Below are 16,163 nucleotides of genomic sequence, written 5' to 3'. Positions count from 1 at the left end.
GGAAACAGAGAGTATATATGAGCCATACTTCTTTGATTTGAATCAGCTCTGATATTTTCCTTGTTTATATGGATTCCTTCATATGGCTGTAGCATGAGTGCATGACAATGATGCTTTTCTTGTGTGCTGCTTCTTTGGATAATGATTATCCTTGCTTCTTTAAACTGTAGAAAGACAAGACGGATGAACCAGGCTGAAGAAGACGATCCTTCCTCTGATAGAGGCTGGCAACGTAAGGAAATTTCAGCGTGTCGATTGGTTGTTTCACTAAAGATCATGGAGCTTCTGTCATGTGTGTTATGCTTATTCCATTGAGAAGCCATCAAAGTTATTAATAAAGAGGTTGAGACCGGGGACATCAAAATGCAGCGTATTATGGTTATTCAAACTTTTTTGCTTTCTGAATTTAATTATGTACAAGGAAACTATTTAAATATTGGACAAATCACTTTCTAAATATACTTCACTTCAAATAGAATTTGGATACTTATGTTCTGAGAATTTCAGTATTTTTTTGTGGAGCCTCCAATCAAGGGACTTGGTTACCTTATTAGTTTAGATTGCTTCTATGCCTATATAACAAAGTAATGTTAATTCGAGGCACACTTTTATGCAAGTGAAATCATGAAGGTAAGGACGTCGAAGCCGAATTGCGGGGTCAGAATCGGAGTTCCCCGATGGCCACCACCAAGATGTGGATAGAGAGGCGGGATTGACCACTAACAACCAGATCCATGGTCTCGAACATAGGACGGCCACGGCGACGATGGTGCGGCGCCGGTGTCTGATGATGAGCCTACTAGGTGTGGTCTTCGAAGGCCGTTGAACGTGGAAATGTGGCGGTCCTCGCATCTATGATGGAGAGGATGGGGAGGGATTGGTCTCTGCTCGGTCTTCTCGTGAGTGTGGTGGAGCTCGATAAAATGGGTGAGCTCGAGAGAGTGAGGAGCTTTACATCGTTCACATTCTTTTTCTGCAAAAGGTTTCCATAAAAAAGTGTAACATCAGTCAAACTCATGCAAGAAAGGAAAATTTAATTCTTGCTCTCATACTCGTAATAAATACTCTCCAGCTCTTATGAGGATACATCACCGTCTAATTTTTTTTAGCATCCACGCCACTGTCCTGCCGATGCAGTTTTTTTACCCTAGCCATTATTGAAGATTTGCTAATTCCCCTTTGCATGTTTGACACAGAAGACTACGATTTAGGGTTGTCTCCGAATATTTTATGAATATCAAAGTTTTGTTAAACTAATCATAAAAGAAGTATTTCTTCGGTTATTCCTGTTTGCAGCACCCATGTTTTGTGATACAATATACATCCAGAATGAAAGGTTGTTGAGTTGATTGTTATGACGGCCCAGAACACAGGTGTGTCACTTACCGTTGAAGAGTAACAAGAAGACCTAGAACTTGAAACCACGCAAATGCAAAACAATGTTGTCTTCTAATACGTCCGGATTATTATGTTGGGGTACGTTATGATATATTCCTGTTTATTTTAAATTTTTATATTGAGTTATGTATTATATATGCATTGAGAAATAAAATTTGAGTACCTGTGGCAACGCACGTGCATCTGTACTAGTTGACATAAAAGTACAAAGTTGCTACTCGAGTCTATCATAGAGTGACATTTTTGTTGTAAATATGGGGAAGATCCAGCCCAAAGAAATATACCAGTTTGTTTTATTGGGAGAGATTAGGAGTGCGGGTTGAGTTTCCAAAAATTACGGGGAAAATCACGCGATTTTGGACGTTTGATCACGATTGTACAGGGAGGATGACCGATTTTTTTTTGGCTCCAATCCGCCGACAGACGGCTAGCGTCCCCCTAAATAATACTCCCTCTGGTCCTAAATATAAACCATATAGTGTTTTGAGAAAAATTCTATAATATAAGGTTTACTACGTTGCTCCACTTGTATGGAAAATATTTTTAATGATTCGATTACGTTTTCTTAGCTTATGCAAAGTCCTCTATTAGCTCACATTAATTACTTAGGGTTAATCCTAACCAAACAAGGTGTAATTTTTTTCAAAAGTGTGTTTCTTAATTTCCGTGCTAAAAACTATATGGTTTATATTTAGGATCGAAGGGAGCAGTATGCTCGTATGCCAGGAGACCTGCCCCTAGGCAGTACAACACGGTGATGGACTCCCGATCCTACTCAGGGCCTGTTCGGCCTCCCGCTCCGCTCCGAGCGATTCTCGCTCTTCCGTATCGAGACGAGCAGCCAGCAGTGTTCGGGCTGCTTCGCTCCGTGAGGGCATGGGCAGTGAGCCCAATCTAGCCAGCAGTGTTTTGTAAGGCCTCAGACTCACCCCAGTCCGGTCGCCGGAGCGTCCGACGGAGGAGGCACGTACCGGTGGCTTGGTCGGAAAGAAGACGACTATTTTTGGGAGCGGTTCCGAAAGAAGACGACTCTGTCTGACGCTGACCGGAAGCTGCACGCACACACAGACCATAGGCAGCGCGTCCACCGGCCTGGACTTGGTCTCGCACGACCGCACGAGTCCATCAGTAGCCGCACCAATTGTCGATCTCGAAGTTATCCTAGACATTCCTCGTGCTGGATGTGTCGTCGTCTACTGCACGCACATGGTGAATTCTTAACTGAACGTGCTGAATTTAACTTGGGCTAATCCTCATGTAAGTACTGTCGATCTAAAAAAAATCTCACAAAGCCATGATTCCAATTTCTCAAAAAAAAATCCAGTTTCTTGAAAGGAAATGGGCCCTTCACGTCATTCAATTCTGAGAAGCAATAAGAGTTACACAAGCTGTTAAACCAGTATAGTACTCCTACTTGGCGTGTACTATGAATTAGTTACAGATTTTAGAAGCAAATCAGTGGCATGGTCACATGGCTAATTGGCCAACAAGCAGTTCTATATTGATCCACCTGGCTACTTGGCGCATTAGGCCGCCATGGATGACCAGGCAGGTCAAACCTGCTTTCTCAACGATGGTTGCTGCGTTTCTCCCGGTTCATGCATATGCTTCCTTCCATGCTTCTTCAGATAATACTTGGTCGCGTCCACAACATTCATCTACCATCAACCGAAACCGCTCCGTGTGTATATATCGAAGCAGAGAATGCAACCGGAGCAGAACATGTCAAGAATGGCAATCAACACCGTCCTGCTTCTGATCGTGCTGCATTCGCTGGTGGCAATCGCGTCGGCTCAGCAGCAACCGGCATTGGCGCGGCCAGGGTGCCGTGACCGGTGCGGCAACATCACCGTCCCCTACCCCTTCGGCATCGGTGCCGGCTGCTACCGCGACGACGGCCTGCAGGGCTTCCAGCTCGAGTGCGACGAATCCGGCCCTTCCCCTCCTCGCCTCACCATCTTCGGCTACAACCACCGCCTCGCCGCGCTGTCCCTGGCGTCCGGCGAGACCCGGGCCTACCTGAACGCGACGCGCGAGTGCTTCAACTCCTCGGGCGACTTCGTGGAGCGGAACAACAACACCTCCTACATGTCCCTCGAAAGCAGCGCCTACATCTTCTCCTCCACCAAGAATCGCCTCGTCGCGCTCGGCTGCCCCAACCTCGGCTTCTTCGTGGACGCCGTCGGCTACTACGTCAGCGGCTGCATGTCCGTGTGCCGGCCGTCGCAATACGCCATGCCGGGCCCGTGCACCGGCGTCGGGTGCTGCCAGAGCTCGATCCCCTCCGGCATCAGCTTCTACGAGCCGCACCAGCGAGAGTTCCCGCACAATGACTCCACATTCGGCACCAACGCCACGACCTGCCACTACGTGTTCCTCGTCGAGTCGGAGTGGTTCAGCTACAGCGACAGCGTCTTCCTCAACCGCACCGATGACTTTGAGGTGCCCGTCGTGCTCGACTGGGCCGTCCGGAACGTGGGCAGCTGCGCCGCCGCGAGGCGAAACGCGACGGACTTCGCGTGCCGGAGCGCAGACAGCGAGTGCATCGACTCCACCAACGGCGCTGGGTACCGGTGCAACTGCTCCAAAGGCTACGAAGGCAACCCCTACCTCGACGGGGGATGCACAGGTACTAACGTCGTGACCCAATACTGAATTGCAGTGCTCTGTTAGTACTACATTGGTGAAATATACCAATGGCGATCGAGGTCTGATGATCAATGTTGAAATTGCTTTGCAAACTGAAGACATCGATGAATGCCAACTCAAGGACGAACACCCGTGCTACGGACTCTGCATGAACATGCCGGGGAGACATGTATGCATATGCCCTCCGGGCACTAGCGGAGACCCTACCACCAAGAATGGCTGCCGGCCGAAGGACAAGTTCACCGTAGCTCTGAAAGCCCTTACAGGTATACATAAATAATAGTCCATTTACATCCACATAGTCTCATTAAACTGGCTGCCCACTTCGTTTCTGCAATTTCTTCTCATGAATCTAACTAAGCTTTATGCATTTATCGGAAAAAAAAACTAAGCTGTATGCAATTTCAGGAAGCGGCGTGGGACTAATCTTGTTAGGATCCATGCTCTGCTGTCTCAGCCTGTGGCTGCAGAAGAGTAAGCTCATCAGAACAAAGCAGAGGTTCTTCGAGCACAATGGAGGCGTCATCCTGCAGCAGCAGATGCGGTCCTACAGTAGAGCTGCCGGAGATGCCACCGGCGGGTTCAAGATATTCTCCGCCGAAGAGCTCAAGAAGGCCACCAACAACTTCGCCGCCGACCAGATCCTTGGCCGCGGTGGCCACGGCATCGTCTACAGAGGTGTCCTCGCGGACAGTTCGGTGGTGGCCATCAAGAAGTCCAAGATGATGGAGGAGGCCGAGACCAAGGAGTTCGCCAGGGAGATGCTCATCCTCTCCCAGATCAACCACCGGAACGTCGTCAAGCTGCTCGGCTGCTGCCTGGAGGTGGAGGTGCCAATGTTGGTGTACGAGTACGTCTCAAACGGCACCCTCTACCAGTACATCCATGGAGGCAAGGGCCTTAATGCTGACACGGCCTTGGATACCCGTCTTCGCATCGCGGCAGAGTCCGCGGAGGCTCTGTCCTACATGCACTCATCTGCCTCGCCACCGATCCTCCACGGTGACGTCAAGACGGCTAACATCCTGCTCGATCGAAGCCTCACCGCAAAAGTAACGGACTTTGGGGCGTCGAAGCTGGCTCCAAACGATGAGGCCGAGATCGCCACGCTAGTGCAGGGCACCTGCGGGTACCTAGACCCTGAATACCTCATGACTTGTCAGCTGACCGACAAGAGCGACGTGTACAGCTTTGGAGTCGTGCTGTTGGAGCTGTTGACTAGGAAGAAGGTTCTCTCCTTCGAGGGTCCGGAGCAGGATAGGAGCCTTGTGTCACGCTTTGTGATGGCCGTGAAGGCTGGCCAGCATGACAAGCTTATGGATGACAAGGTGAGGAAGGATATGGGACCTGAGGCATTGGAAGAGGTCACACACCTTGTGGTGAGGTGTGTCAGCATGAACGGCGAGGAGCGGCCGGGGATGAAGGAGGTTGCTGAGAGGCTGGAGGCTCTGAGGAGATACCAGCGGCACCCACGGGGTCAGGCTGGAGGTGGTGATTTGGGGGAGGAGGAAGATCAGGAGTGGAGCTTGCTTGGCGGGAAGCAACAACGTGATGTCGACTACAAGTTTAGGCCGCATGATGTGCTTGATCTGGAGGAGGGCAGTACATACACGTTTAGTTTGTAGGGTGATTAGTGATATATTGCACCACAACATGATGACGTAAAAGTGGTACCAATGTTGTGTTGTCTGAGGTGCATAAATCTGTAACTAAAGCCTTTGCTCCATCAGTTCTATCACCTGGGCAAGCATCCTCTAGTGCATCTGCCCCCTCTTCTTCTTATGCACAATTCCTACATACTTTGATAAAGTCTGGCAGTGACAAGGCCTTCACCATTCAGAAGCAGTATAGAAAAGAGCTGGGGCCCATCCTGGAAGCAGTTAATGAAGAAGAAGCATCTGAGGAACAGGTTGACTATGATTCCACTGAATCTGATAGTGCTGCAACGTCTATGAGATATATAAATCCTGGTCAGGGAGTTATGGCACTAGCTGCACCTACTCTTCAATACAGAATGGCTGTTGATAGTCCTGTCAATGATTTACAAGTGGATGTTGATGGCACACAGGAAGATCCTCTGTCCCAAGTGGACAATCCCACTGTTGTGGAATCTAACACTGACACTGGTGTCAATATTTCTCTACATCAAGCAGGTGGTGGTCCTCAACCTAGCCGCATGAGCTCCAGGATTATCTCACAAGATTCACATTCCATCAAGATTGCAGAGAAAGCTATCAAAATTGCTGCTACAAGAGATGTGTCAGGTACAAACTTAACCTCTCATAATTCCTTTGCTTTACTTGATGATGATGCTATACATGCAAGGGCCTTAGAAATAGGGGTTGATCCTAAAACTTTTAATTTGGATAATATCAATTATTTGAAAGATCTAGAACAGGCCAGACATGCTATTGCTGTGGCACACACTGACATTGAATCAGAGATTGAGTCAGATGTAGAAAAAGTTATGCTTCTGGAATTTGACAGAGAGCAAGGAAGTGAAGATGAAGAGGGTTTTACACCTGTTTTGTCCAGGTAAAAAAGAAAGAAAAGAAGAAGTCTGATTAATTCTGGGAAAAGAAGAGGATCACCAGCAAAATCAGGTGATTCCTCTGAAGGAGCACAGTCAAAATCAAGTGCTGCCTTGGGGAAAGTGAACAATGCTCACCCTTTGAGTGGCATTGTCACTGGAACCAGATGCAGGAAAAAAAACCCAAGATATCTATGATAGGTGCAACTCTTAACTGCAGGGGTGTGGGAAAAAAAGGTATGAGTTGTTTTTTGGTGGATTTTATCAGAGAGCAAGAAGTGGACTTCATTGGGTTACAGGAAACAATCAAGAAGGAGTATTCTCCTGCTTTTTTCAGGGCTATACACCCTCAGAATCTGTTTGCTTGGAAGTGGATTGGTTCTGTTGGTAGAAGTGGTGGAATTCTGGGTGGTTTTAGGCTGTCCAGATTCAACATCACTGATACTGAGGTTGGCAGATTTTTCATCAAAGTTACTTTGATGGATCTTAAGCTCAATGTGACTTGGTGTTTGGTTATTGTCTATGGTGCTGCTCAGATGAATGATAAGGAAGATTTCTTGATTGAACTTGGCAGAGTGTGCAGTGATCAAAGGCATCCTACTCTCATTGGTGGAGATTTTAATATTATTAGATTTTCTTCTGAGAAGAACAAATTCATGAGAGCCAATAGATGGACAGATATGTTCAACAACATCATTAACACTTATGCCTTGAGAGAAATCCATTTATCTGGTGGTCAGTATACTTGGTCAAATAATCAGGCTGACCCCACTCTTGAAAAATTGGATAGATTTTTGATGAATAGTGAATGGGAAGATCTTTTCCCTTTGGCAACAGTTCACAAGATAAATAGAGATGTTTCTGATCACAATCCCCTTATCCTTGATACCATGGAGGACAAACCAAAGAAAAAGTATCAATTCAGATTTGAAAAAAATTGGATCAGAGAAGAAGATTTTCTGAGCAGAGTTGACAGAATTTGGCAACAAAATGTCAGAGCCAAAAACAGCCTGGACAGAGTACAGACAAAGCTCAAAGCTGTAAAGAATAGTTTGAAGCGGTGGGGATACAATTTAAGAGGGAGAGATAAAAAAAGAAAATGTGATATTTCCCTCCTGCTTGCTGAGCTGGAAATGAAAGAAGAAATATCTTCATTGTCTGATACTGATATCCAGCAGAAAGCTGCTCTCCAGCAAGAAATGCTTGACATGTTAGATAAGGAGGAATGTTTCTGGAGACAAAGGGCAAGAGATAATTGGCTTTTGAAAGGAGACAGTAATACTGCTTTCTTTCACAGATTGGCCAATGGTTGTAAGAGAAAGTCTAAGATTTTTTCTTTGAAAAATGGAGAATCTGTTATTCAAGGGGATAAAGAGTTGTTGAATCATGCCACTCAGTTCTATAAAAATCTGTTTGGACCTGCAGAAGATAGAGGGGTCAGACTGAATGCTGAGATATGGGAAAATGCAGAAAAACTTGATGACAGAGATAGGGAGATTCTGTCCAGAAGATTTACTGAACAAGAAGTCAAAGATGTAGTAGATCTGATGGAGAAGAATAAGGCAGCAGGCCCTGATGGTTTCCCCATTGAATTTTATCAAGCTTGCTGGGATATTATCAAGGAAGATATTATGGCAGTGTTTCATGACCTACATGCACATAAAATTGACCTTGCCAGTATTAACTATGGTGTTATTACTTTAATTCCTAAAGGTGATGATGCTGATAGGATCCAAAAATTCAGACCTATTTGCTTATTGCAAGTTTTGTTCAAAATTATCACCAAAACTCTTACTGTCAGAGTTACCCCAGTGATGGAGAAACTGCTGTCCAATCACCAAACTGCTTTCATCAAAGGGAGATATATCACAGATGGGGTTATGCTTCTCCAAGAAGTACTGAGAGAAAGCAAATTTAGAAAGCAACAGGGGGTGGTGCTGAAAATTGATTTTGAGAAGGCATATGATAAAGTAAACTGGAGTTTCCTGTTTGATTGCTGTCATCAGAAGGGCTTCAGTAACAGCTGGCTTGAGTGGATCAAAAAGTGTGTGACAAATGGCACTTTAAGTGTGAAAGTAAATGACAATGTTGGTCCCTATTTTGCTAGTTGTAAGGGAGTTAGACAGGGGGATCCTTTTGCCCCTTTTCTGTTCAACATGGCAGCCAACAGCTTATCCAAGATGATATCCCTGGCTCAACAGAATGGACTAATCAAAGGGCTTGCTGACAATCTAGTAGAAAAAGGCATTTCTCTGTTGCAGTATGCTGATGACACTATTCTGCTCATTCAGGATGATGCTGAGCAAGCTGTGAATTTGAAACTCATTCTGTATATTTTTGAAACAATGTCTGGGCTTAAAATCAATTTTGAGAAAAGTGAGGTTATGATGATCCTTGAGGATGAGGGGAAATCACAGTTCTTTGCTGCCCTTTTTAATTGTCAACAGGGGACTTGGCCAATTAAATACCTTGGCACTCCTGTTTGTGCAAGAAGACCAACTGTTGCAGAGATGAAATTTCTGGGGGAAAAAACAAAAAAGAAGATGAGTGGGTGGGTAGGGAATGCCATGTCCATTGGAGGAAGAGTGGTCAAAATTGATGCCTGCCTTTCCAGTGTTGCTGTCTATCAGATGTCCATGAGGTTGCTCCATAAGTCAACTATTGAACAAATTGACAGGCCCATCAGATCTTTTTTCTGGGCTGGGAGTGCTGATAAAAGGAAATACCACTTTGTCAAATGGAATTGGATTTGCAAACCAAAGAAGAAAGGAGGTTTGGGCATAAAAAATCTTCATTTGTTTAATATCAGCTTGATGTGTAAATGGTGGTGGAAGATTGAGAATGAATCTGGACCTTGGCAAGATCTGATGAGGAACAAATATCTCCAACAGGGTGGTGTATATCTTGCAAAGAAAAAACCTGGAGACTCCCCTCTCTGGTCTGATATGTTACAGGTGAAACAGATTTATCTGAAAGGGAGAAGGATGAAAGTGGGGAATGGTAAGAATACTAGTTTCTGGTGTGATGCTTGGTGTGAGCAGAATCCTTTAAAAGACAGATTCCCTGAAATTTTTGATATATGTATTGAGCAAGATGTATCTGTTGCTGAGGCTGCCAATATGAACTGGAATTTTACATTCAGGAGATGGATGACACCTGATATTGCTCTGCAGATCCATGGCCTACATCAGATCATGTCACAGACAGTGTTAACTGACAGACAGGATAGACCTCACTGGAAATGGACAAAGAGTGGTAAATTTACTGTTAAATCAGTATATAATCACCTGTGTAGTAATGGGATGGACAGAACCTTCAAGCACTTATGGAAAAGTAAAATTCCTTTGAAAATTAAAATCTGGCTGTGGATGATATGGCACAATGCTATTGCTACAAAAGACAACCTGTTAAAGAGGAACTGGCATGGGAATGCTTCCTGTCAATTCTGCAGTTGTCCTGAGAGTATTTCCCACATTTTCTTCTCCTGCCCAGCTGCAAAGTTCGTTTGGAGTGCGGTTGGGAAGCTGATTGGAGCAAGAACCAGACCTGGTTCCTTTACTCAGTTCTTCTGGTGGATTCCACGTTTTATCCCTGCAAGCAGAAACACGCAAATTGCGGGGTTGGCTGCGATTTGCTAGGCAATATGGAAACTGAGGAATAGAGCTTGTTTTGATCATAAATTGATCAAGGATCCGGTTGAACTGATTAGTTACTCTACTGTCTTCATGAAATACTGGGCAGGTTTACACGGTGAGAAGGACGCTGAAGACCTGCGATTGGGAGCTGATGGACTTCTGAAGCTGGCTAATACTCAAAATGCCGAGGCTGGGGCTCAGAACAGGCCTCCCCCCGCGCAGAGGCCACTGATGATCAGGGGAGCAGGGAACGCTGACGTTGATGAGGATGATATGGAGGAGGACGATCGTGTTGACATCTCCTGATGCGTTACATCTTGGTGAAGAACTGCTGTAGGTTTCTGCTTTTGGCTGGTGGTAGCTGCGATAACCTTAGTTTGGTGTTGTTTTCGATGTGGTATCTCTCTGTGTTGGGAGAAAAAACTGTTAGATGTGTTGAGTTGTTGGCTTGCCCCAGGCAGCCTTTATTTCCTTTGCGTTGTGGTGTTTGTGTTGGAACGTGCCTGATGGGCATGTGATACTCGTTTGTTTCGTTATCTGATGATAATGAAATCCGATCCTAGGATCGTTTGGAAAAACATGATGACGTATAAAGTTCTTTTTAAGGCGTTATTGAAAAGGGGAAATTCATGGTCGAAAATGAAAGAAGAGGAAATTCAATATGCCGCTTATGTGTGTTAGTGGTTTGGCCATTTTGTATAGCAAGTTTGCCACACGGTAAAATTGCTTTATTAGCAAAGTGGGTTATGAAATTGGAGGCAAGGTCGCAAGGCTTAAGTTTCTATGAGTTGAAGAACTATTTAGGGGCAAGGGATCTTCAACTCTACGATCATGGACTTCGTTAAATTGTGCTTTCCTTAATAGATCATATGCCTGAGTTTTCCGGGGCAATAGCTCTTATGCGACGTTTTTGTATAGTGTTGGAAGGAAAGTGATGTCGTTCAGAACAATAGCGCTTTGAGATGTTTGCAACAGCCAAAATAGCAAAGACGTGACACATACGATTAAACGGTTTTAAGGCTCTCGTGCAACATTTTTTTAACGGAAGTGTAAGGCTGGGTTAAGACACTGAGTTATTCAGGTGTGTCGCACTTATTTGCCTGACAGTGAAAAAATAACGTACTGCCAATTCGAGTGTTCCAGGCACTAAAATAATACAACCAATTTGAGAAATGGAAATGAAAGTTGCACTACATGTTATCGTTATTAAACTGCATAAACAGGACAATAATGCCCACTTGCCCTACTACTGTAGCACGTCGGAAGAATGATGAAATAGGTCAAACAACTAATGATTTTACTCAAAATTACCTGGAGTTCTTCTAAATCTGGTTCTTTAAATGGCTGTTCACACTTCACTCTGTATCCATCTTCACTAACAACCTGCATGCCTACCCAAAAAAATGTATACAGGTGACTGGTCAAAACTCATACATCATATCATTTTAAAAGAAAGGCGTTCAATAAATTCTGTTAAATACATCATATCTTAGTTTCGAAGAAATTAAGGACATGCACCTTCTAGAAAAGTAACATAGCAGTACTAGCATGCATGACATATCCAGTATTCACTTTGGAAGCCTATTTTTATTCTCACTGTCAGCTTAAATCTTTGAAGTAGCAAGACCTTAAACACTGACTCCTTAAACTACTAGGTATATAAGTTAAGCACTGGTTCGATGTATAAGCCACTCTAGTGAAGGCAGAATTCGGGGATTGAAGTCTTGATGGGGAGCTTACCGTGCATACTGGCAAGGATCATCGCAAGGTCGCTGGCGGGCGTAACGAGCACATGCACGTCCGTGCTGGCCATCATCATGACGCCCACCGTATTCTCCGGGTTCAACTGCAATCTGCAACCCCAAAAAAGTTGAGTTCTACGGGTACACAAAGCTTATCCATCGCAAATTAATAAGAACTACAATTACAGGTAGTGTGCTGCAACTCTATTCACCTCTAGCTTAGCAGTGCATCGATCAGTTTGTTGTAGTGGTCAATGCCAGCCTGATTGACTGGAGCAACACCATCCAAAAAAACAAAATAAAAAATGCGTGACTAAAAAAAATTCCATACGAGCCAATGACAAAGCAGGGTTGATGAGAAAGTAACAGCAAATAATGAACAGTAAGTCCCAAGTGACTATAACATTGCAGGAGCAATACAACATGAAGAGGAAAGGAACTAGTAACACTAGTGCTAGTGCATCATGTTGACAAGGTTTATAGGATTGTCAGTTACACCTAAATTGTGGTAAATCATGATAATATATTCACATGAAAGATTAGTTTATTGAAGTTCCAGTACTTGGTGTAGTTTCAGTACTCAGTGCAGCAGAACTTCTTTGTAACTATCATAACACTTGCTTATTTTACACGAAACTGTAGTGCATATGTGAGACCAATGCAGAAAAGGCTAGTTCTAAGTGTCCTACAGTTAGTGTTACTTATGAGGAAAGTTTGACCATTGACATACAACTATTGTTGAAAGCAAAAAAAAAAAAAAAGGACTTATAAACAGCGTGCAACGATGTAGAGCACCCCCATAATTCCTATCTGAAAAACTTCAAGTAGATAAAATTAAAGGGAAATCAACATGTCTTCATGCATTTTTCTAATTCAAAATTTCCATCCAGTTATGCGAAAAATATATCAAGATGTTACAGTAACTATCTACGCACTTATGATCACCTTCAAAGTAGTAGATATCACACGACATATACTGGAATGTTAGATATATATCTATCTATACCTACCTAATAATAAAGGAGCTAAGGTTTCTGCCAAAAAGTTTCGTCAACGCTTTTTTTTAGATCGTTTTACCCTCCCACCAATCCACATAATACTGCACAATGTCATTATACCGGTTCAGTTTCAGTCATATCCCTCCTCCCCACGGAAACCCTCTAGGACCTCCCCTCTCCCCTGCCGTCTCCTTCGCACATCCAATCCACCTCTCCCGCGCGCTTCAATCTTAGGGTAGCCGCCGCCCGACAGTGCCGTCGCGTGCAATCGTCTCTGCCCCCGCTCCCGTACTCACCCATAATCCGTCACGCTCCGCGCCTCCCCACGAAATCGATTGAAAAATTCCCTGCCTTTCCTCTTGATGATAGGAAACACAGGCTGGCGGAGGAGTCCAGCTCGATTGGGAGCCGTCGGGGCTCAGAACAGGGTAGGCCGGGGGGGGGGGGGGGGGGGGGGGGCGGATAGACTTCACATCTCCTTCGCAGGGCGAGGACGCTGCTGCGCATCCGGCGAGCGCGTCACCAAACCAGGCCGGGATCCAGCATCCAATCTTTGATAGTCTGGCAAAGACGGCAGCGCTCTTCGCACGATTTACTCTGTCCCGTCGAGCCAGCTCCATGTAGGCGGGCTGCCCAACCCTGACCTGGATGGGGGCGAGCAGGGCGAGCGTCCCAGTGCCCCGAAACCAAGGGATCCCCAGGAAGAAGGGCCGCTGCTGGAGGGACATGCCAGGATGTGGATCCCGCGCAGCGTGCACCGCGAAATTCCTCTGACCAACAAGTCGACGTTGCAGTGCGCTGGTGACTGAATTAGCAGCCAGACTCATATGTGCATCAGCAGGCGGCAGTGATGGAGGTGAATAAGGCGGCGCGGGAGTGCCGGAGTAGGTCGATCCCGTATGGTAGTCCAGAGCCCATGTGTGTTGCGTCGTCTTCTTGGTCTAGATTTATTCTGGTGCCCTGATTGTTTTGCTGAAGCTGATTGCAAGCTGCGTGCATGTGTGTCTGCCTGCTGATTGCAATATGTGTGTACCTCTGTCGCTGCTCGCCGAAATTGCTGCTAATTTCTATAGCTGCTACCTGGTAAAAGGATAGCTAGCTGTTTCTTTGTTGTTAACACTGGCTGCTTATAAAAATGAATCATACGTTAGTGGGCTATACAATGTGAGAAAAAAGAGATACAAGATAGATTAAATTAAATAGAAGTATATTTTGAAATACAGAGTTTGGAAGATTTAGAAAAAGGAAATTAAAAGATCGTGAGTAATAATAGATTAAAAAAATTAATAGTTCTATTTATGAACTTTTTTATCTTTTATATGAATTATTATTACCTCCCAAAGTTGACATTTAAAGAGTAAAAAGTGGTTCGGTTAATTGGGACTAAAATTTGGGGTAATGCCGAAGTTTTTGTTCAAAAGCTTGGACAGTGAAAGAGATGTTTAGCGCTAAATGGGATTAATTTGAAGTAAAAAGTGTTGTCACAAGTAAGATTGGAGAACCCGTAGCAACGCACGGGTATTTGTGCTAGTATATAAAGAAGACATGATATACCTGCGAGCTTAACATTCGGAGTCTAATGTTTACAACAACAACTCACATATTAGGCAGCATAAAAGATCAACAGCGGAGCAACCGCCGTACTCGTAACTCAAACAGCTGCACACACATGACAACTGGAACTACAGAAACGACTCGACCAATTGCATCTGTAAAACTAGATTCTCCCACTTGCCTCGTCGAGGGCGAAGCTACTGGACGAAAGTTCAGGTTCGTCAGTTATTTCTGCTGCTGCCTTTTAGTCGTTTTTATCAATAGGCTAAATTAGATAATATAAACCGCGGCATGATACTGCTCGCGACAAGGTCGTTTTACTGGTTCCAAGTAGATCTATGCCATGATCCTATTGATCGTGTCCTGAAGTTTAGTTAGAGTTTGTTAGTTTTGCAAACCGACTATTAATAAAGGAAGAAAGCGAAAAGCTGTAGCGATTGTACGCAGCACAGAAATCACGGTGTTCACTTTGGTTCTAACTCTGAAACTCTGCTGTCTCTCGTCGTTGTTCTTCAGGTTGCACTGCAGAACCTAACCATTACGTGCATTAAATCCGTATAAATCCAGTTGGTCGCGTATATACCGCTCTTAGAAACTAGTAGCAGATTGGAGGAATCCATGAGTGATGTCGTGAACTCGTGATGCGCTCGGGCAGGACCAAGAGCACCAGCGACAATATGCACGCATCCGGGTTCAGACTTGAGAGTACAAGTCCATCCCATATTTCTGTAGCAGCATATTATACCGTGTGTCCAGTATAGGATGGTGAAAGATGGGGGAGATCTGGTCGATTACCTCGAGGGCGACGTTCGGCGAGGGCGCGCCGACAGCCCCTAGAGATATCGGCGCTGCACTCGTGGCCGAGACGAAGACCTCGTCGCAGACCACGGCCTCCCTGATCGAGCACATCGTGGCGGACAGCGACGCGAACCTGTGCAAGCGCGAGGGAAGAGGCGCGGTGACCTGTCAAGCGCATGGGGAAAAATCCCTCCATCTGAACGCTGAGACGGGAAACCCTGGATGCAGGTTCAGTGAGGGCGGGTTTGGTAGGCTCGCCGTTCCTTGGTTCACATCGGGCCCAACAATTCGGTTGCGTGGACCGAATCGCGTTGTTGCACGAATCGGTTCTCAACGCAGTCTCGGGTTGTTCCTAGTTCGTAGTTCCCAACGGTGCAGGCAAATCTCCAACATGGCTGATGCAAAAGCGAATCTTCGGTGCACGTGTGGAAACGAGGATGGAGATGGCGGGAGCTGCGGCGCGCAACGACGAAAAGCGAAAAGGGGGTGGGACGGATTTCGTCACCTCCCCGCCCCGCCCCATCGGCTATTTCTACCCCTCCTTCACTCTCCCCCCAAATTTTGAGCTCGTCCTCCCGTCGGCATGCAGCTAAGAGACGCACGTATCTCCGGTCGGTGACAATGGCAGCGGTGGCGGTGGCGACTGCATCTTGGCGGCTTCATCTACGTCCTGGTGCAGCACATCTTCACCTCCGACGATGACTGTAAGGAATCCCTTATTCCGGTACCGTGGTTATGTTTAGATCTAGATGGAGAGTTCTCAGATCTTGGCTAGGGTTTGGTCTTGTAGCAGGGGTTACTCCGGATTGTGCTAAGCTATCGTGATCTTGCTAGGTTTTGACATTTCTTATTGCTTATT

At 45.4% G+C, this 16,163-nt stretch overlaps 2 protein-coding genes across 3 annotated transcripts; one reads left to right on the top strand and one right to left on the bottom strand.

Annotated features, from left to right (window-relative positions):
* Positions 1 to 447: 447 nt before the first annotated feature.
* On the bottom strand, positions 448 to 15,660 carry LOC127305450 (uncharacterized). Of its 2 annotated transcripts, XM_071821254.1 has the most exons (5): positions 15,302 to 15,660; positions 12,167 to 12,224; positions 11,953 to 12,065; positions 11,524 to 11,603; positions 448 to 973 (listed from the first exon to the last, which is right to left on the bottom strand). In XM_071821254.1, exons 3-5 carry the CDS (start codon positions 12,029 to 12,031, stop codon positions 800 to 802), a joined length of 333 nt encoding a protein of 110 aa, XP_071677355.1. In that variant the 5' UTR covers positions 12,032 to 12,065; positions 12,167 to 12,224; positions 15,302 to 15,660; the 3' UTR covers positions 448 to 799. The 2 variants fall into 2 exon arrangements, with proteins under 2 accessions (XP_071677355.1, XP_051191826.1); XM_051335866.2 differs by lacking the exon at positions 15,302 to 15,660 and having other exon boundaries at positions 12,167 to 12,644.
* Positions 3,057 to 5,820, top strand: LOC127305449 (wall-associated receptor kinase 1-like). Its single transcript, XM_051335865.2, has 3 exons — positions 3,057 to 4,027; positions 4,146 to 4,313; positions 4,456 to 5,820. The coding sequence occupies exons 1-3, from the start codon at positions 3,103 to 3,105 to the stop codon at positions 5,670 to 5,672; spliced, it is 2,310 nt and encodes a 769-aa protein (XP_051191825.1). The 5' UTR covers positions 3,057 to 3,102; the 3' UTR covers positions 5,673 to 5,820.
* Positions 15,661 to 16,163: the final 503 nt, after the last annotated feature.

The sequence above is a fragment of the Lolium perenne genome, chromosome 6 (genome assembly GCF_019359855.2).
Source record: "Lolium perenne isolate Kyuss_39 chromosome 6, Kyuss_2.0, whole genome shotgun sequence".
Lineage (NCBI taxonomy): Eukaryota > Viridiplantae > Streptophyta > Magnoliopsida > Poales > Poaceae > Lolium > Lolium perenne.
The sequence above is the reverse complement of the archived record's forward strand: the minus strand, read 5'-3'. Positions and strand labels throughout refer to the sequence as shown.